At 55.1% G+C, this 19269-nt stretch overlaps 4 protein-coding genes across 4 annotated transcripts; 2 read left to right on the top strand and 2 right to left on the bottom strand.

Annotated features, from left to right (window-relative positions):
• Positions 1 to 1444: 1444 nt before the first annotated feature.
• On the bottom strand, positions 1445 to 3709 carry MRM3 (mitochondrial rRNA methyltransferase 3). The gene is made up of 4 exons (XM_069791047.1): positions 3417 to 3709; positions 2876 to 3120; positions 2294 to 2461; positions 1445 to 2099 (listed from the first exon to the last, which is right to left on the bottom strand). Exons 1-4 carry the CDS (start codon positions 3707 to 3709, stop codon positions 1537 to 1539), a joined length of 1269 nt encoding a protein of 422 aa, XP_069647148.1. The 3' UTR covers positions 1445 to 1536.
• A 17-nt stretch (positions 3710 to 3726) lies between these two features.
• Positions 3727 to 9093, top strand: GLOD4 (glyoxalase domain containing 4). The gene is made up of 9 exons (XM_069791048.1): positions 3727 to 3854; positions 4090 to 4139; positions 4834 to 4954; positions 5754 to 5898; positions 6106 to 6242; positions 6577 to 6663; positions 6907 to 7020; positions 7108 to 7194; positions 7776 to 9093. Exons 1-9 carry the CDS (start codon positions 3765 to 3767, stop codon positions 7839 to 7841), a joined length of 897 nt encoding a protein of 298 aa, XP_069647149.1. The 5' UTR covers positions 3727 to 3764; the 3' UTR covers positions 7842 to 9093.
• A 148-nt stretch (positions 9094 to 9241) lies between these two features.
• GEMIN4 (gem nuclear organelle associated protein 4) lies at positions 9242 to 12713 on the top strand. The gene is made up of 2 exons (XM_069791045.1): positions 9242 to 9295; positions 9400 to 12713. The coding sequence occupies exons 1-2, from the start codon at positions 9286 to 9288 to the stop codon at positions 12600 to 12602; spliced, it is 3213 nt and encodes a 1070-aa protein (XP_069647146.1). The 5' UTR covers positions 9242 to 9285; the 3' UTR covers positions 12603 to 12713.
• A 434-nt stretch (positions 12714 to 13147) lies between these two features.
• Positions 13148 to 19213, bottom strand: TLCD3A (TLC domain containing 3A). The gene is made up of 5 exons (XM_069791046.1): positions 18938 to 19213; positions 18347 to 18430; positions 16053 to 16266; positions 15760 to 15855; positions 13148 to 15252 (listed from the first exon to the last, which is right to left on the bottom strand). The coding sequence occupies exons 1-5, from the start codon at positions 19057 to 19059 to the stop codon at positions 14983 to 14985; spliced, it is 786 nt and encodes a 261-aa protein (XP_069647147.1). The 5' UTR covers positions 19060 to 19213; the 3' UTR covers positions 13148 to 14982.
• Between the last annotated feature and the right edge of the window lie 56 nt (positions 19214 to 19269).

Below are 19269 nucleotides of genomic sequence, written 5' to 3'. Positions count from 1 at the left end.
TGCCTGCTGGTTTGGGGGCAATCCCGATGGGTTTTTGGTTTGAAAGACCGCAGGGTCTGTAGCATTTGGTCATGCAGCAGCGGCTGATGTGAGAGAGGGAGAACCCGTATTCTCCTCCAGACGTTGTGGTTCGGGCTCCCAGCAAGGCCGTGAGCTCAGCGCTGCCATAGCTGCCTAGTAGGAACTGGAGCAAGGCATCAATTTTCTGCCTGAGAATTGGGTCGTTTGGGGTCAATTTGATGAGACCAGAGCTGGAACTGGGCTCTGGAGATGGAATTGCTCGGCTGGAGCAGTTTCAGGCTGGAGGCAACGCCCCTGTCTGACAACATACCACACACCCAGCCTGGGCAGTGCTGCATGCCACTCGGATATGAGGGCTCAGGCATGGAAGGAGCTGAATCTCCATCTCTGGGTATTTCTCGAGCAGACAATATAACAGATTTCAACGTGGTAACAGGAAACCAGAGCCAGCAGAGCGGGCTGGTGGTAAGTAGCTGGTTGTGCGACTGCCAGCCAGCACAGAGGAGGCGTTTTTAAATGCACAGCAAGCCGGGTGGCAGCCAGCGCTGTCGCAGAAGCCATCTATCAACACACAGCTGCCAGCAATGCCGAGAGCCTTGTGCAGCCTGGGTGGGAGCCTCCAGCGTGACCAGGGCTGCGTGGCATGTCCCAGATCCAGAGGTGGGTTGCTACAGGTAGAGTTGTTGCCCTTGGGGAGGCATAGACAGGCCCCGGGGTCTCCTTCCCTGGGGCCCAGCGCCCATTCCCCTCCAAGGGATGGCCACAGTGAGCGGCAGCACCAACAGCTCCTTTTCCATCCTTCCCCTCCCTCATTCATAATTCATCCGTGCTGAGGCCCAGCTGCCGGAGCGAGTGGTGCCCTGGCGGCTGTGCGGGGACAACCCCACCGTCTCCCGGGAGCGGCATGGTTGCGAGTGCCGGAGCTCAGACACCCCACACTGCAACCAGCCCCAGGGCCAGCCTGGCATGCAGCAGGCACCCACGGCAAGGTTTGGTGTGCTGCTCTCATGGCTTGTTAGAGCACGGGGTTTGGGTAAGCACAGGCAGGACCCATTCAGGTGGCCGCCATGTGGCCTTTCTGTCCCCAAAAACCACTAGCAGCAGCCAGGCTGCACAGCCCAGAGCTCTGAGAGGAAGGACACACGCCGTCAGCAGCATCCTGGCCGGACCAGCACAAACGCTGCCGCAGCAGTTGCGCCCTGACCCCGCAGTGAGGGATCCGAGGCCTCCCCAGATCTGCTGGGTGAGAGAGTGAGAAAAGCCGGGCAGCAGGGAGCTGGCTGCCGGCAAGGCGAGGGCTCCCACCCGTCAGCCTTTCCCTTCTCACTAGCATCACCGTGCGGCCGGAGTGCCCGCAGGCTTGCCTGGGAGTCACACACTCACCCAGGCACAGCTCCAACACTGCCAGACTGTTTAATACTCATTTACTGCAAACCAAACAGCCTGAGCCGCTCTTTTATTAACTCAGTGTGCCAGAGGGAAGAGATGCTTCTTCAGCACCCAAACCTCAGCCGTTTAGCCCACTACAGGGAACTTCTGCCTTTCATCTTCTTGCTTGTGCCTCCGCAGCAACTGTCTCTTCCCCTCAAACAGCACAATGCCAGCAGCGATAGCGGAATTCAAGCTGTCCACACCTGGCACCACAGGAACGACCAGTCTCTTCCCCCCCGTGCTGGCTGCAAGGTGAAGCGCGTCTGGACTCAGACCGTGGGTCTCCCCGCCGATCACCACTGCCACTGGAGTCTGCGTCCAGTTCTCATAGTAATACTGCACAGCCAGCTCTGGGACACAGACATCCGCTGCTTCCTCCTCATCCTCGGGCTCAGGAGCAGCCTTGGGTTTGGATTTTACAGGAGCCTTCAGGTTGCCAGGAGCAGAGCCAGCCCTGCCAGCTCCCCTTGGCATGGACGTGGTCTCAGCCTGAGCACCTGGCTCTTTGTTGTCGGCCACGCAGACCTGGATGCCGGCAGGAAGGTTGCTGGGAACAGATTCCCAGTCCAGGTTAGCAATGATGGGCAGACGGAAGTGAGCCCCCATGCCTGCACGGAGCACCTTTGGCTCCCACGGATCCACACAGCCTGAGATGGAAGGGAGGAAAACAGCGACAGTGCAGCAGCTCTGAGAAAGATGGATTCAGTAGCTGCTGCCCACAGCAGTGTGCCAGGCACTGCTTACGAACTCTTGAGAACAACATCTTCAAGCACCTCTTATTCCCTGCCTTAGCCCCAAATTACTCAAACTAAACTTTTTTTCCCCAGGAAAAGGCCCTTACCTTTGGTGAGCAGCACTTTCTCACAGCCTGCTCCTGCTGCAGATCTCAGAATAGTCCCCAGGTTTCCCGGATCTCTGATATTGTCACAGATGAGGAGCAGTGGCAGGGAGCTGGCTAGCTGAGCGGCAGGGTAAGACATCTTGGCATGGTCAGGCTTGGAAAAGATCCCTGAGGAGACAAAAGTGCTGACAGGCTTCTGACTAACACACCCCAAGGAGAGGCCTGTCTCTCATGTAGCTGGCCCAAATTTCACTAAAGAGGTGCTGGAGAAAGCATTAGGAAAAGCACTGCTGAAGAGAAGCTTGAGAAGAGTTTGTCACTTGACAAGGAGAACTACTTCCCAGCAGAGCTGGAGCAACGTGCTATTAAAAACAAGCATTAGCACCTTCAGTGCACTCTAGGAGCCACTTTCACAGTTACCACAGCAGGCCAAATAAATGGGAATTCTCTCAAATTATGCCACTCTTGACACACTGCCAGAATGTCTAGGGGAAGGTTATGAAGAGAGAGTCATTATTCACTTACTAAGTGTGAAATAAGTTTCTCTTTGAGCAGCGCTGTGACTGTTTCCAAGGCACTTACCTATAAGCCCCTGAGGAGTTACGACGTCAGACCAGGTCTTAATGTCTTCAAATTTCACCTTAACTAAGTTGGCTCGTTTTAGCTCTGCCTCGGGCAGCTCCTTCAGGTGCCCCACGGTGCTGAAGAAGAGAGTCTGCAGCACAGCTCCTGCCTCCAGGGCATCCTTGATCAGCCTGTGACCCTCCAGCAGAACCTTCCCGTGATGATCCCGAAACTTCTTCGACTTGGCGATAGTCACCACTTTTCTGGGGAGAAGTTAATGGGAGAAAACGGCCATGACGCTACCACCACCTTCAGCCTGACGTTTGCTGGAGAATTTCACTCAGAAGTCGTGTCCGTGTCCCCCCCCATCCCCGCTATCTTTAGACCGGCTGTAACTGGCGTGGCCGTGTCAGGCTCTACCCAAAACCCCCGAGGGTCGGAATTTGCCTCAAATTCTGCAGATTCGGGGGGGGGGAGGGCGTCCCCCCACCCGAGCTCGGTGGACCCCAACTTCCACCCCCCACCCCCCCCCGGGTGATGCCCGCGGGCCGCGCCTCACCCCAGCCTCCTGTCACCGGGCGCCGCCTTCTCGTACCACAGCCCCGGCCCGGCCGAGCTCCGCTCCACCGCTGGCGGCGGCGGCGGCGGAGGAGGAGGAGGAGGAGGAGGGGGCCGCTCCCGGGATGTCTGCTGCTCCCCGGCCGCCGCGCCCCGCTCCTTCCGCGGCGGCAGCACCCGCACCGGGCTCCGCCGCAGCGCCCGCACCCCTCGCCGCCCCACCGCTTCCCCCGGCCCGCCGGGCCTCAACAACGAACGACCCCAACCCTTCGCCAATTTCCCCACCGCCGCCATTTTGCGGTGTCACCGCCGAGGCGCCGGGCGCGCCGCGTGACGTCAGCGCTCCGCCATGGCGGCTCGGCGGGCGCTGCACTTCGTCTTCAAAGTGGGCGACCGCGGCCGGACCGCCCGCTTCTACCGCGACCTGCTGGGCATGAGGGTGAGCGGAGCGGAGCGGCGGGCCGGGGAGGGAAGATGGCGGGCGTGGGGGGGGGGAGGCGGGGGTTGTCGCCCACCTCAGCCGCGGGGCTGAGGGAGAACGGGGGCTTCTCCGCTGGGCCGCTTCCCCCCGGCCTCCCTCGTCGGCGGGTCTCTAAGCCGGGGTGACGACTGCTGAGGTGACGGGAGGGGTACGCGCCGCCTGGGTGCTGACCTCATTCTCGCCCATTCCTAAGGTGCTGAGGCACGAGGAGTTCGAGGAGGGCTGCAAGGCCAGCTGCAACGGGTGAGTGGTGTCCCTGGGGCCTGCCCGGGCCTTCGTGTCTCATAAATCTGCCGCTGTTTTAGAGGTAAAACATGTTTTTTTAAGTAATTCCCGTGGAATCAACAGCTCCCCTTTTTGTGCAGGTATGGTGTTGACATGGAAGCGCGAGCGTTGCTGTATTACACCTGTAGACTGATACTGAACTTCGTAAAATTCTTTCTAAACTTTCCTGGAATTACAGTCAGTTACACTGGCTTTTTTGCAGACACGGGGCTGGCTGGGGTCTTGAGTTAAAAATCCCTCTTGGTAGCCCCAAAGGCTTTTGTCTTTCTTCACGAATGAAAGAAATCTTACAATCGAGTGCCCAACCGCTTTTCCTACTCTGCAATAAGGAAGCACTCATATAATTCCAGCTAATGAGCGGCTTGTGCTCTTAACATGCGAGCTGTTAAGAAGGAAGTGGAATTGCCTTCTGTTGCATGGTCGTGAATGACAGCCCGAGGTCAAAACTACTGACCAAGGGGACGCAGGTCTGCTGTGTGCTGAGCTGCAATGAGAATTCTCTATAGGTATCAGCTCCTACTTGGTGGGAGGTTACTGGATTACCTGTGCCCTTTGTTTACTCTAGAAATGCAATTCTTTCTTGAAACGCTAATACTTGCAGTCCTTGATGTTTATTTCTAATACTGACGACAACTAAATCTGGATGTTCCAGCCCTTATGATGGCAAATGGAGCAAAACGATGGTGGGCTATGGGCCAGAAGACAATCACTTTGTTGCAGAATTGACTTACAATTATGGTATTGGAGAATATCACCTGGGCAATGACTTTCTGGTAAGTGCCACACTTAGCAGCAAAATCTTTCTTCTTAAGATAAGCTTTTTTATTTTTACGATGAGGATATAGCTTGTACCAGTTGCTTTTTTATGCTGTTTGGTTCCTTAAACACTTTTTATTCTTGCTTTTGTAGTTGTTTCCAAGTTGGAAGAGCAGGAACTAGTGCTCGCTTAAGATCCAGGGAACACTTCCTTGAGCACCTTCCAACTCAGTTGCTGTGTGTGTAGGACAGCTGGTATTTGCTGGCAGATCTAATGTGGAATGGTTAGCTAAGAAGGATCTTGCTGTAGGAAAACACTCTTTTGTTTGTTACTACTTATTTGTTATTTACTAGCTGACAGCCAATGAAGATCTCTTGTTTCATCTATGAATACGTGTAATGTGTTTGCTTGTTGTTTCCCCTGAGCTAATATTCTTCCCCTGATTTGCGGGGTGTCAGGGCACAGCCGCTTGGAGCCACAGATGTCTGCCTAACCTGGTAGAACAGTTAGGAACTCAGTTTTCTGCTTCTGTACAATGCGCTGAATCAGAGTTTTAAATTCTTTTTGCTTTTAATTTCCCTTTGTTGTGAAAGAAGGGTAGATTAATGCAGTCCAAATATATGCGGGATGCGCAGTAAGACTAAGGTTATTTTATAGGAGCAAGGTACCTGGTTCTCAGGAGATCATATGGTCCATCTGTTACAAAAAGTAATCTCATTTGTTTCTGGTCATTTGTAGAGGCAGACTCTTGAAAGGTAGGAATTACACACCATCCACCCTGTGAATTTTGTACATGTCTGTTCTGTTCTCACTAGGGCTTAACACTTGTGTCCAGCCAGGCTGTGAGCAATGCTAAGAAGATGGGGTGGCCCCTCAAAGAAGTCACAACTGGTATTTTTGAAGCTGAAGCCCCAGGGGGATACAAGTTCTACTTGGAAGACAAGGAACAGCTCAAGCAAGGTGAAACTTACACACTCGCTCTTACTGTTGTTCAAACCAGATTGATGAGTGGGATATTAGAATGGGCTGTGCATTTGTCTCGACAGCATTTTATGAGACAGAGCGTGGTTTTGTTCTTTCTTTGTTACTTTCCTTGTCAAGAATATACATGGTAGTTTTAAACTCAGATGTACTTGTAACTAATTTCAAATTATTGCAATCTTACAGATCCTGTGCTAAAGGTAACCTTGGGTGTCTCCGATCTGCATAAGTCTGTTAACTACTGGTCTGATTTGCTTGGGATGAAAATATACGAGAAGGATGAGGAAAAACAAAGAGTTTTGCTAGGCTATGCGGATAACCAGGTTAGTCCTTAGAAAACTTTCCGGTTCTGGTCTTTTAAGAGTTGCATCTCATCATAGAAACCTCTCATTTCGTGAGAACAAATCTTAAAGGGAAAAAAAACTCTTAATTAAAGCAACTGTGCACTTAATTCTGTGCATGTTAATTAAAGCTTGTGTACACTTAACTGCATTTAAAAAAAAAAAAAAAAAGCTGTGGTTTGCTTTGGTAATTCTGGCTTGTTGGGAAATATGTGTATGGGTGATGTTGAAATCATCCACATCTGTGAAAAGCTGGAGCGCATATAGCACTGGGAACAGCGTCCTGCAAGTCAGGCTTTCTTTTTTCCTCTTTCAGTGTAAGTTGGAGTTAAAGACGGTTGGAGGACCGGTGGATCACGGGACAGCGTTTGGGCGGATTGCTTTCTCCTGTGCAAAGGAAGAGGTAACAATCATGTTTCCCTTACCTCTTTCGTTACCCAGAGCTGACTAGTGGGAAGTTAATTTCTAGTATTAGCAAAATATCTCAGATGTGAACAAAATAATACTGAGCAGATGCTTTGTTTGTATTTCTTGCAGTGGGAATGCAGTGGAGTTGTGGGTAATGGGGGAACTGTGGATGAGAACAGCCTGAATGCATCTGATCTTCATCTGAGTGGGGTTCATTTTTGTGTGTTTTCTGTTTAAGTTGCCAAACATTGAAGCACTGATGAAAAAGGAGAATCAGAAAATTTTAACACCTCTGGTTAGCTTGGACACACCTGGCAAAGCCACAGTGCAAGTGATTATTTTGGCTGATCCTGTGAGTAATATTGAAAATAGTGGTTAAATTAAATTTAAATTTCTCTCTGCCATTTATCTAACTTACCTGCTCTTAAACTTGGTTTAGGATGGCCATGAAATCTGTTTTGTGGGAGATGAAGCATTTAGAGATCTGTCCAAGGTGGACCCGAACGGTGACAAATTGTTAGATGATGTAAGTAATGCTGTCTGCATGTTCGTTTTCTTCCTGATTACAGATACCTGTAGAATCTAATTTTTGTTCCTTGTGGAGTTTTTCTGAGAACCAAATCGCACAGTCTTGCTAATAAAAACAAGTCAATTTTTAAAGTTCACTTAGCGTCCCGGCTAGGGTTTTCCAGCCTCCCTTGGGGCAGCTGGGTGGTGGTGTGTCTTGCTGGACACGTCAACAGCACTTTGGTGTAAGTTACTACAGAAAATGATTTGTGAGCTGCAGTAACGTCAGTGCAGCTGGACATCCTCCCAAGGCAGAGGGGCTCTGGTATGGAGCATGAGCTGTGGGAAGGCTGTGTTTAAACTATCCTGTTTTGCCTTTGCATTACCAGATCATCTATATATTTGCTGCAGCAGAGAACATTGGTTTTCAGTGTGTGTTTTCCTTAATAGTACGTAAAAAATAATTTATCCATCGGAACAGCTTTCCTCCAAATTAGAAAGGGTCCTTGTGATAAGTCTGCGTTTGTGGTGAGTGTGAGCAGCCGGGCGTCTGGCGACTCGGCTGCTGTTCTGAACATGTTGTCGCTTTTCTTTGTGCAGGCCATGGCGGCGGACGACAGTGACAAATGGTTTGCTGCGCAGAAAATGAAGAAGGCTTCTGCGTAGCTGGAGAAAAGGACTGGACTGCTCGTTCGTGCCTTGGTTTTCATCTGAACGAAATGCCAATTCTATGTAGCATGTTGCATTACCCCTTCCAGTAAGAGGGTGCTGTAATGTCCTGTGCTGGTTGGTTTTTTTGATTTAAGTTTGTGTCTCTTACTGCTACTCTGTCCTTTAAAGCAAATAGCATGTTCTCCTTCAAAAAAATTAGGTTGTGCAGTAAGAGCGGGTTGAGCACGTGGCTTCAAAAACAGGGGCCAGCAGTTAAGAGGAAAACCTCACATTTCTGTCGTCTTGTTATACTTGAAAAAGAGCTTGCTAGATTCATTACATTATCTAATTCTCTACCTAAGTGGCTTTAGCCGTCCTGGATTTGCAGCTTAGAGAAGAGAATTTCAGGTAGCTGTGGCTGTGAGTATTGCAGGTAACCCACTTCAGTGATGAAGTGTCGGGCCAAAGGGAAGGGCTGCATACAGAGAACTCGCAGGTCAGCTATCGTAGTGCATTCCTGTTTATTGGGAACAGCAAAATTACCTTGCTAAAGCATGTGAATATTCTAGTCTGGAACAAACCCTATTTTCATTCCAAGATGTTTCCCCAGCTTTTCTCACTGGGGTCACGTTATTGATGTGGTGGTTTCCACCCCTTACCAAGGAGCCTTCCACATTCCAGGTGGGAGCCGGGGCCATGCTTCAGGGTGTGTAGCAGCGCTGCTTTGTCTGCTGAGGTGCCGGGAGGCAGCTTGAAATAAGTGTATCACGGTTTTGCAATTAGCTTTTGATGAGAAATTGCTTTTAGAAGTAACAGCTCAGGGTTTATTCTGTTGGAATGAAGTCGCTCTGCTTTTGCTGGTGGAATAAGGGCTGGGAATACAGGGGGTAATTATCAACATTGTCCATGTCAGGCCTGCTGCCTGGTTTGTAACCTTTCTTGATGAAAACCTTAAGTAAGTTTCACAGAGAAAAGGAGGCAAAATCAGCAGCGTTGGCAGTCGCGGAGGCACGTCGGCGCTTGTAGCGAATATTCTGAGTTTAAACAGGAAAAATTCCTCGCCGTGATTTTGTTGTTCGAGCTTTTTGCTTCAAGTTTGGTGATGAATCGGAATCGTGTACCCATCGAGTTAAGAACGTCACGTGTAAACTGCGCCCCTGAAACCGGCGCTGCCGCTTGCCGGTGTCACCCTTACACGAATAAAAGTGATTCGGGAGGATGGTTTGAGTGCCTGCCTTCCCGCTGCCCGGCACGGCTCCCCGCCGAAGTTTCCTCTCCTTTTTAATTGGGTTCTCTCCATTTTCGTGCGCGCAAATTAATCCCGGGAAGGGGACCGGGGGAGGGGGGGTGGGCAGGCGGCGGCGCTACCGCCGGGCCGCCAGGGGGCGCTGCGGGAGGGGGTGGGGCTGCGGGCGCTGACGTCAGAGCGCGGCACCCGGCGGTGGGTCACGCCGCCGCCATGGAGCCCGGTGGGTGCGGGACGGGACGGGACGGGACGGGACGGGGGGCAACGGGGACCGGGGACGGGGACGGGGGGGTCGGACCGGTCCGAGGTAACGGTGTCTCCGCGCAGGACCGTGGGGCGTGTGCGAGGAGACGGCCATCCTGCACGGCGGGTTCCTGCTGGCCGCCCGGCTGACCCAGCCGCGGCCGCTGCGGGAGCTGCGCAAAACCGACTGGCCACGCGTGGGACCCCCCATCACCGACGCCCTGGGGGAGATCGGGGCCCGCTGCCCTTCGCCGCTGCAGCACAGCCTTTGGAAGAAGGAAGCCGTGGCCATCGTCTGGGCTAAAGTCCTGCTGCCGGGCCCGCCGGCCGCCTCGCTGGACCAGGGATGGAAGGAGGACGACTTCTTCTCCGTGGGCAGGATGATCCCCGACGTTAATCACACCGTCCTCTTCGAGCTGGTCAAGGCTCTCGGCGTGCCCCGGCTCTTCGTGGAGCTGCTGCTGGCGCTGCCTCGGGATTTGCGGTGGAGCCAGCTGGAGCGCTTGGTGGAGTACGTCGCCAGCGAGACGTCCCCGTCGGACATCAGGTTCTTCTTGGACGTGTGGTGGGAGGTGATGAAACACAAGGAGGGACGGGAGGACGCAACAGTCTCTGCGTTCAGCACTCTCATCCGTCAGCATGGGTGTGAGTCCTCTCTGGATGATGGTCTCCAGCCCCCAAAGAGGTTCAAGGGTGACCCTGGCTCTCTGAACGGCTCCCCCGCTGCCACCAGCCAGCTCATGGTCCTGATAGAGGGGTTAAAGCAAACCTACAGGAGCATCGCCCTGCCCCGCATGAGGTGCTATGCCTTGGCCAACCTGGTGGAGCTGCTGTCTGCGTTCACCGAGCTAAAGCCAGAGGGCAGCCCCCTCCCTGTCGCAGAATACCTGGACAAGGTCAGCTCTGTGGTCAGCCTCTGGACCAGCGACACCGAAAGCCAGTTCCACCACAGGGGGCTGGACGAGAAGGTGAAGGAAGCAGAGAGAAGCATGAGCCTCTTGTCCGTGGCCAAGCTCTCTCGTGAGGAGCTCTTTGTTGGCTTGGACCTTCTCTGCAGCTTGTTGCATGCCTGGGGAGAAGAGCTGCAGGGCACCCTGAACGGCTCTGAGGAGCTGTGCTATGAGAGCTACCGGCTCCTGGACACTCTTACCACCTTTGGGAAGAACCTGGATTGCTTCTCAGAGACTAGAGACCTGGGTGAAGATGAGACACGCGTCGTGTTAGAGCTGACACAGATCACCAAGGACTTTCTCAAGGAGATCAGTGCCAGCCTGAAGAGCAAGGATTTGGATGCCAGCCTTATGTCTTCAGTTGCCATGACAATCATTGGGCAAAAGCTGGACCGGCACGTGGAGATGTGCTCTGTTTTTGCATCTGAAAAGACCTGGGCCTTTTCAAAGGACTGGGTTGACTGTCTTGTGAAAAGCAAAGCTCTCTTCCAGAAACCAGAGCTAGTTTTGAAATTACTGGAGACACTGGTGAACTTTGCCATGTTCCACCAAGACAAGGAGGCCCGAGAGCTGCAGATGCAAGTGACCAAAGCCATCGTGGAGTGTTACACTGAGCTTTCATTAACCGACAAAAACAAAGTGATCTCGGACGTCCTGACATCCTGGGGCGGACCGGGTCTGTCCCTGAGCTTGCAAGTTGTCGCGGAGGGGTTCCAGGAGGATCTGAACATGACTTTCAACCAGATCACAAAGAGCGTATCTGATGAAGGCCTGGCCAGGGCTGTGGCTTCTGTAGCCAGGCTCATGCTGCTGTACCCCGAGGCCACAGTGAAGCAGGTTTGTAATCTTGCTGTAGTCAACCTAGGAGCACACCAGTTCCTTGCACAAATCCTCTGCTCCTTCCCAGCGCTGAGCTTCCTGGAGACCCACGATGACCCAGGCAGGCCGTGCAGCCTGGTGGTGAGGTGTCTGGAGGAGGCAGTATGGGGGAGGCTTTCCACTGCGAGGGAAGAGGAGCAGTTCCTTGAGTTCCTGGCCTTTCTCATGCAGCCAAGTTCAGGCGTCCCGCTTGTGTCATCTGCAGAGGTGACCAAAGCCTTCGTCCTTCCCTATTTGAAGTCAGACTCTGCTGAAATTGAGCTGAGCCTGCAGATCCTCAGTAAGGTTTTGGGGATACAGTCCTGTCCAGAAGAGCACTGGATCAAGTCCTGTCACCCGTTCCCTCTTCTCCTCAGCCTCTGCAAGCTTCTAGATGGTTACACAAAGTACTGGCATCAGCCTAGGGACCAGCTCTTCCCTTCACTGGAGACCAAAGACCTGATACTGAACATCCTCTGCCAGCTCTGTGAGGTGGTAAGACCAGAAACTGTCCCCTCACCTGAGCTGTGGGTCCAGTCGGTGGCTTGGCTTCACAGGAAGGTGGCATCACTGGACTGGACCGTCAGTCTCCGGCTGAAGAAGCTTTATGGAGACCACTTCAAGAATGAGGTTCCAGCAACGCTGTTTGAGATATGCACGCTTCCTGAGAACGAGTGGACGTCCCAGCCTTTGCCGGCTTATGGACCGGGCAGCGGGCTCCTGGCATGGATGGAGTGCTGCTGCGTGTCCACAGTGCTCAGGGATACGATGCTGACGCTCCTCACGGTCAACGTGGACAACCCTGAAGAAGTGAACCTTTTCAGCAAAGGCTTCCTGGTGGCCCTCATTCAGGTCCTCCCTTGGTGCAGCCACAGCGAATGGAAGAGGCTCGTGCACGTGGTCGAAAACCTGCTGCAGAGGGAAGTCTTGCACGTGCCGTACACGCTGGAGTACGTGCAGTACATGCCCTTGCTCAACCTCCGGCCGTTTGCCTGCTACCTCCAGTTCTCCGTGCTCTTCCTACGGGGCTTCCAGCTCCTCTGCAGCTCCAGCTGTTCCACCTGGCTGCCGGCAGAGGCTTGGCTCCACGTGGTCCAGCTGTACTGCGGCAGCGTGACGGACCTGCTGGGCTCCGTCAAGACCACCGCAGGACCCCCCTCGCACCCCGCTGAGGACGGGACCTCCACGCAGGAGGTGTCCTTCATCTGCATCCAGATGTTCTGTCACCTGCTGCATGTCGCTGCCATGCTGCCAGAGAAGGGATGCAGCGAGCCACTGGTGGTGGTGGCGTTGGAGATCCTCTCGCAGTACGAGACGTTCAGCAGCGCTGATACGTCCCCCAGCAACACGCTGCGGAGAGCCAACGAGAGGCACTTCCTAGAGTCCATTACGGACAACGTCAGTGACGAGGTGCTGCGTGGCACCCTTCTGCAGAAGCTCAGCAAGCTGGGAGCCTGCTCGGCCAGGGAGCCAGCTTGAGAAGCTGGAGAGGGTGACAGAGGAGAGTGCTGACCCTGCCTCAGGGGACCCCTTACATGGAAAGTTGTAAGATCTATAATAAACCCTATCTATTTTTCTCTTTTGAACTTACTTCGCCCCTCCTGTGTTTTCTTCCAACCTAAGCAGTGAAGGGGCTGTGTAGAGAGTGGTTATTCCTACACATCTTTAAGTTTCCAGCGGGAATAGCTGTGGACACAACCGTTCCTGAGCCGAGCTGCTGGTCCTGTGGCTCCAGCCTTGCCTGTTGGTGATCTGGATTTATACAGAGAGCCCGGCAGCCTTTGGCATCAGGGAAATCATTTCCCTCCGGCTCCCCTGCCGCCAGTCCTCTCCTAGTTGTGGGCGGATTGCTGGGTTCACCATGTGCTGCCAGAGGCTGGGAAGCAAGTCGGGTGAGTTTGGACAGGCAGGAACCTTTGGAAATACATGTGCGTTGCTCCTGCCCGGCGGTGGGGGTGCAACACTAACCCCATGTGTTAACATCCCCCACCCAGAAATGAATGGCACATGGGAGAGACACCCAGTGGTGTGACTCAGAAAGGAAATCTTTATTAGTCTCCTGATAGTAAATACGGCAGTGTTAGTGCAAACTGAGATGCCTCATTGGTGGTTGGTTTTTTTTTTTTTTGGTCCTTACGTAAGGCATATTATTTGCAATGAAAACAGTGAGATACAAACATCTGTAACAGGTTGCAAGCAGTTTATAACATCAGCTGGTCTCGATCGTTAACGTAACAGTAGTGTTTCTGCAATAACTGACCGCGTGTTGGAAGAGGCCCTTTATTTTACTCTTTCCAGAATACAGCTGTGGCTGGGACAAGATCCAACACCCAAAAGAACCAGGTCTCCCAGAGCTCAGGCGTGTTTTTAGCCAGAAGGAAAGGCACAGAGCGGCTACAGGGCTCTGGGCACGAGTGGCTGCAGGGGGGGCTACTGGGGCCACACTGGTGCAGTACCTGCCCTGGAGCAGGGGACCCCCAGGCAAGTGTGGGAGGCTGCAGGGAGGAGGTGGCTGCCCTGGTTCACGCTGGCTGCAGGGAAGGAACTGAACTGCTGCTGACTTGCACGTACCCGCAAGGCTTGTGAATCCTATGGTGCAGGGCGGGCTGGGAAGCCTGTACCCGTTTTGCTGTGACTGACGGTGGAAATGGGCTGAACTGGTGAAGGACACAGCTTGGCGCCCTGCTCTGGGGTTGCTGGTTCCTCTTCCACTGACCCGGTTCCTTCTCTGCCAGCCCCTGGCAGATTTCACCTCGTGGGGGACTGGGATGGGGCAGGAGGGATGGACTGTACGACCGGAGCTCGGGCTGTACTGGTACCCACAGGGTGCTGCCAGGGTTGCTGGTGTCGGCTGGAGGGAGGGCAGGGCAGCGTGTGCCATTCGGGCTTTCGGATACCCACTGCGGGGATGCGGGGCAGATAGAAGGAGCTGCAGTTAGGGGAGGGGGTTGAAAGTTGCATCCCCTGCCAACAAAGGGCTCTGCATAGTGCCCAGAGACAGGGACTTAGCAGTCTCCTGTCCTCATCCTGCCCTTCAGCCTTGGGCGCTCTGCCCTGCCAGCATCGCTCTGAGACAGCGTAACTGTTCCTCTAGCCTGGTGTGAGCTTCTCTTCGCCCCAGCCTGCTGGGGACACCAGAGCCACCCTCGCCTGGGACTGTCAGCCACAGACACCAGCAATTGTAGTGAAAAGCACCTTTGGGTTGAGTGGAGTCTTAAATGAGTCTGAGCCCAGCAGGAGTGGGAGGTAAGAGGCTGAATGCAGCTGTAGCATAGAGGCGAAGTCGGTAAAGGTCAGGAACAGGCTGTGCAGAACCGTGCCGGGGCCTGGCTCTGCTCTCAGCTGGAGGCTGTAAACCAGAGCGAGTCGGGGCTGCGGCAGATTCGGCACGCATCTCCCCCAGTCCCCGGTGCTGCTGCGTGGGGCTGGGCACGTTCCAGCATCACCTCCGCTGCTGCCTCCGGGGCCGCAAGCTCCTTCGTGCCTTGCCAAGCTCAGTGCCGGTATCTGGCGTCAGCCCTTGTAACAAACCCCTCTCTTGTAACTGTTAGTTCAGTGCCAGTATTGAATCCCAGAAGGAATGTCGTACTTATGGGCTGGCTCCTATCCCAGCTCCCACAGGTGGGAGGACACAAGCCACTGGAGCGGTGTGGGAAGAAAGCCTTCCTAGCCCAGGCTGGCGCTGCCTGGCACAGCGGTGGAGACGGAGAGGCTGCTTCCAGCTAAAAAAGCCCGATGGCATCGCTGCTTCCGCTGCTCTGCTCCCGCGCTGGTCCCCACGGTGCTGGTAGCGAAGGCGAAAGAGCTGGCGGGGGGGGGGGCTGACCTTTTTCCAGCCCCCGCGCTGGGCTGCCGGCCGTTATCTGCTTTTGTCGGCGGGTGAGCTGCCGTAGAGTCGGGCGGCTTTGCGGCAGATGAGCCTGAACCAGTAGAGCTGGGGGGCGATGAGGGAGGCGTTGGCTATGTTGCAGTGCAGGGGGATGCGGAAAGGCACCATGTAAATGGGGATTCCCACCTGCCTGGCGTAGGCCGCGTACATGAAGGGGAAGAGGAGAATACGGCAGAGGAAGAAGGTCACCAGGATGATGATCCCGTTCACCTTGTGCAGGAGCGTGTCCTGCATTTCCAGCTGGGGGAGGAAGAAAGGCGAGCGTGGGGTGGGCGAGCAGCGTCCCATTGCTCCTCGGGCACCGACTGTGCTGGGAGCATGGGGATGAGCACCCAGGAGGTACGGGTGAGGGGGAGCATTTTGGAGGGGGCTGGAAAGTGGCGTGGGAAGGGATGGAGAAAGGCAGGGAGAAGGGAGGTGTGGGGGGCAGAGGGCTGGGGCAGGAGGGACCGTGGTGCAGGGAGAAGTACAGACAGGAGAGGGCAGCACTAGGACAGGGCACAGCCCCCAGTTTGGGGATGCCACTGGGCATGCTGCTTACTGGGGGAAAGGGATGGGAACCTAACGGGAGGCTGGGAGGAAGGCAGCACTGTGGGGGAGCTTGGGGTTACAGTTGTGGGGCTGCCCCCCCCCCCCCAAGACCCCCAGCCCAGCTGCTGCGTGAACAGGGGCTGATGGAGAAGGGCAGGGAAAGGGTACGAACTGCTGTGGGGTTCCCAGCCCTGAGCCCCGTCCCTCCTCACCTACCTGCATGAGGATTTTGCCCAGCGATACGAATGGTGTGCTCAGCTCTGCTATGAAGATGCAGCCCACGAAGAAGTCCCCCAGCTCTCCCCTGAAGTGCTGCAAACAAAGCCAGCAGTGAGCGTGAGGCCTTCGCGGAGAGGTGGCCGGGAGCTCACCCCGAGCATCTCCAGGGGGTCACGGGCTCCCCGACCAGCAAAGATGCTTTGCCAGACACAGCCTCGATCGCAAGCCCTCGAAGCCACGCGGGGTTCCTCGCGAGGGTGGGCTTCACAGCAGCCGTGCCCGGCCCTTACCTGGGTGATGGGGGTGAGCACGATGAGGATGAAGAGGTGGTGAGTCACCATCAGCCGCTCCTGCAGGAGGAAGCTCCACACGCTGGCCAGCGAATGCTTCTTCTCCGCGATTCCCCTGTCCCGGCTCTTGTGCCAGTGGCAGAGGTACATGACGTAAATGTCGTAGGTCATGTAGGGAACGAGGACCCAGATGTACTCCACGGCCAGCCAGTGCCTAAGGGAGGAGCAGCACACGCAGAGGCATCGCAACGGCTCCGAGCGCCTCGCGATGCTCTAAAAGGTGGAAGAGAGCCTTTAGGTCTGAAATGGAAGCGGCGGGTTTTGAAGCTGATGGTAAGCGGGGAGGTGTCGAAATTTAACTCGATTTGGCTCAGCAGAGAAAAGGTACCTGGTACGCGCGGAGGACGCCTCCTCGGCGCGGCCCCCGCTTCGCGCTCGGCCGTGCCAGGCACCGAGCTCGGCCCAGCCAAGCACAAACACGGCGCTAACGAGAGGATCTTGATTAGCCCTACAGCCGGGTGTTTGCCGTGCGGGCTGGGGGCACAGCACCGCTCAGGATCCAGCACTAATCCAACACCTCTGCAGCAGGTAATCTTCTCCCCTAAGCCCTGGGACACCCAGAGCTGATGCTTGGTAGCAGAAAAGCTCCAAGACTGTGTCCTTTCTGCCTGCCACGCTGCTTCGGCTGGCTGCCTAACCCAGGCAGCAGTTGGAAAGCACCCGGCGATCTCAGAGTTAATGAGAGATGCCTGGCCTGGACTTGGGAGAGTGAAGTGCAAAATATCTAATATAGGCAATAAACCCCCGCGAGACGTTTGTCTGTTGGGAAATAATTGCAGGCAGCTGCCTGTTCCCAAAGCATGTCAGAATCCTGGTTGCACAATCCAGGCAGCAGCAAGCCCTGCTCTGCAGGGAGATTGGGCTCCTTAAAAAGTCCTGAGTGAAATCACACCAATTAAAAAAAAAACAACAAAACCCACCCTACGCTGCTGCTTAAAGAAATGTAGCTTGGGGCCCAAAAAAATCTGCTTTTGCTCTCCTGCCATCTCAAGAAAAAATTTGTTGCATGCGTTCCTGTTCCAGACAGAAAGATGTAAGTGATGTAAAGCAGGGAGGGGAAGTGACCAGCTATTGTGTTTGCAAAAATTGCCCAGGGCTTTGGAGGGCAATTATAGTGCCAGCAATAAAATGATTGTCTGCCTGTGTAAATAAATTGGCAAATTTTACTGCAACCTTTGTGATGCTTCCCGGCTCTCTGTCTTGCTGTCATTCTCCAAGGCCTTCCCTGCTGAGCACTGGGCTGTATTTCCTCCAGATTGAAAGAAAATCTAGGTCTCTGACCACAAAGTGTTCGCACGGAGCTGCCGGTGTTGAGAGCACCCGGGCAAGCGCACAGCTCCGGGGAGAAGGAGGGCTGCTGGCAGCACCTTCCGTCCGTGTGGGTCTGGGATTTATCACCCGCCCTATCTACACAGCAGATGTTTTATTTTAGAGCAAAAAGGTAACTCATTAGACTGCCTGTGTTGAGCAGGACCGAGCAATTTGGATAGATCTCACTATCTAGAGCAAGGTAGGACATTTCACATCTGTGTATTAAAGGCAAGTCTGCCATGACCGAGAGGGCAGCCCTCCCTAGACATCACCCTAAAATCTGGTGTGTGATGGTCAAATTCCAGCCCAGCATAATTATAGCCTTCCCTCCTACAATTTTCTCTGCTATTCTGGATAATAGCTCTGTTTTTAATTCTTCTGACCCAGATTGTGCTATCACTCCTGTCGAGAGCCACTTCTGGGGCAGTTTATCTCGGAGCATTGAGGACAAGGCGATGTGATTTTCTTTCAGAGCAAACTCCATACTGATCTTCTCATTTCTGTACTCCGGAATCCATTTGGCACAGTGAAGGTGATGCACCTCTAAAATCAGATCTCACTAGGTCTGCTTGACTCGTGAGCAATTTCAGCTTCCAGCAAGGAGACTCCCTACCCCTTTAGAAGCGATGATGTCTTTATTTTTTTGCTCATCTATGGTCCCATGTTACAGCCCATCCTGAGGACGAGACCCTCTGTGCTGGCAGATCGGCCCCAGGTCTGAGCGCACTGAACAAACCAGCGCCTTTCCAGGGGGTGTACGGCCAGCGCCGTTGCCCAACCCTTCACCCAAAGGGGAGGAAAGAGGAACATGAAACTGGTTTTCCTCTCCCCTTTGTACGTGGCAAGCCTTTGGCATAAAATATTCCAGCAGCGAGGTGGCCGGGCACAGCCTCCGCGTGCTCCTCGCCTGGGCACTGGATTACCTGTCGTACACCACGTCCTTGCAGTTAAGGACAACCGTGATCCCCGACACCGTTGCCATCGTGGCTTGGACCGTCGACACCAACCTGAAACCGAGAAGAGAAGAAACGGGTCACCCCAAATGTCACCCCAGAAGGGCCGAGGACCAGGGCTGCTGGCCGCGGCCCGGTTGCACCAGGAGAGCCGGTAGCACTTGGACGCCTACTCCGTGCACACCCCGAAAACCTTGTCAGGGCGAGGAGGAGCTCAGCCCCCCGCGCCCGGCGCTCCCCGGGACGTGGCCGGGGTGGCCGTACCGGTGAAGACGGCGGGGGCTCGTTTCCAGGTCTCGTCCCTTCCACCCCCGTGGATCACCGGTAACCCCGGCCCGTTGGTTCCCCGTGGGCAGAGCTACCGGTCCCTGCTCCCCTCGTGGGGTCTGGGCTCGGGACTCCTGGGGTCAGGGCACCCCCCTCCTCCCGGGTACCGGCTCCCAGCCGCCGGGGCTCGGTGCTTTTGGGCCGTCCGGATCGCTCCGGCTCCCGTTACCGATCCCAGCCCGCCGTGAATGGGGTAACCGGTGGCGGAACGCCTCCCGCCGGTCCCGCCCGTACCTGCCGCTGAGGAGGATGCGGTCCTTGAGGCTCCATCCCGGGGCGGCCCAGCGCAGCAACCGGATGCAGAGGGCGAAGAGCCCCGGGAAGAAGGCGGAGGCGAGGGCCAGCGTTCGCCACATGGGGACGATCGTCGCCGCGTTACCTCCCGCCGCCGCTTGTCAACAGCAGGCCGGGCGGCGGGAGGCTCCGGCTCCGGCTCCGGCTCCGGCTCCGGCTCCGCACCGACCGACCGGCCCCGCCGCCGGGACGCGCCCCGCACCGCCGGGCGGCAGGCCCCGCCCCCTCCCGGTGCAAACCCCGCCCCCCGGATAGAAGACCACGCCCCCACC

The sequence above is a fragment of the Haliaeetus albicilla genome, chromosome 9 (genome assembly GCF_947461875.1).
Source record: "Haliaeetus albicilla chromosome 9, bHalAlb1.1, whole genome shotgun sequence".
In the NCBI taxonomy this organism is placed as follows: Eukaryota; Metazoa; Chordata; class Aves; order Accipitriformes; family Accipitridae; genus Haliaeetus; species Haliaeetus albicilla.
This window is presented reverse-complemented; position numbering and strand designations above follow the sequence as displayed.

What these genes read in the sequence shown, in the direction of transcription:
- MRM3 (XM_069791047.1), bottom strand. Translation starts at nt 3,709, where the DNA reads ATGGCGGCGGTGGGGAAATTGGCGAAGGGTTGGGGTCGTTCGTTGTTG. An exon ending in CCCGGTGACAGGAGGCTGGG is followed by an intron (nt 3,121 to 3,416) that starts GTGAGGCGCGGC and finishes ACTTCTCCCCAG; the next exon opens with AAAAGTGGTGACTATCGCCA. An exon ending in GAAAGTGCTGCTCACCAAAG is followed by an intron (nt 2,100 to 2,293) that starts GTAAGGGCCTTT and finishes CTTCCATCTCAG; the next exon opens with GCTGTGTGGATCCGTGGGAG.
- GLOD4 (XM_069791048.1), top strand. Translation starts at nt 3,765, where the DNA reads ATGGCGGCTCGGCGGGCGCTGCACTTCGTCTTCAAAGTGGGCGACCGC. An exon ending in ACCTGGGCAATGACTTTCTG is followed by an intron (nt 4,955 to 5,753) that starts GTAAGTGCCACA and finishes TGTTCTCACTAG; the next exon opens with GGCTTAACACTTGTGTCCAG. An exon ending in TCTCCTGTGCAAAGGAAGAG is followed by an intron (nt 6,664 to 6,906) that starts GTAACAATCATG and finishes TTTCTGTTTAAG; the next exon opens with TTGCCAAACATTGAAGCACT.
- TLCD3A (XM_069791046.1), bottom strand. Translation starts at nt 19,059, where the DNA reads ATGTGGCGAACGCTGGCCCTCGCCTCCGCCTTCTTCCCGGGGCTCTTC. An exon ending in AAGGACGTGGTGTACGACAG is followed by an intron (nt 16,267 to 18,346) that starts GTAATCCAGTGC and finishes CTCCTCCCTTAG; the next exon opens with GCACTGGCTGGCCGTGGAGT. An exon ending in TGGGCAAAATCCTCATGCAG is followed by an intron (nt 15,253 to 15,759) that starts GTAGGTGAGGAG and finishes TTCCTCCCCCAG; the next exon opens with CTGGAAATGCAGGACACGCT.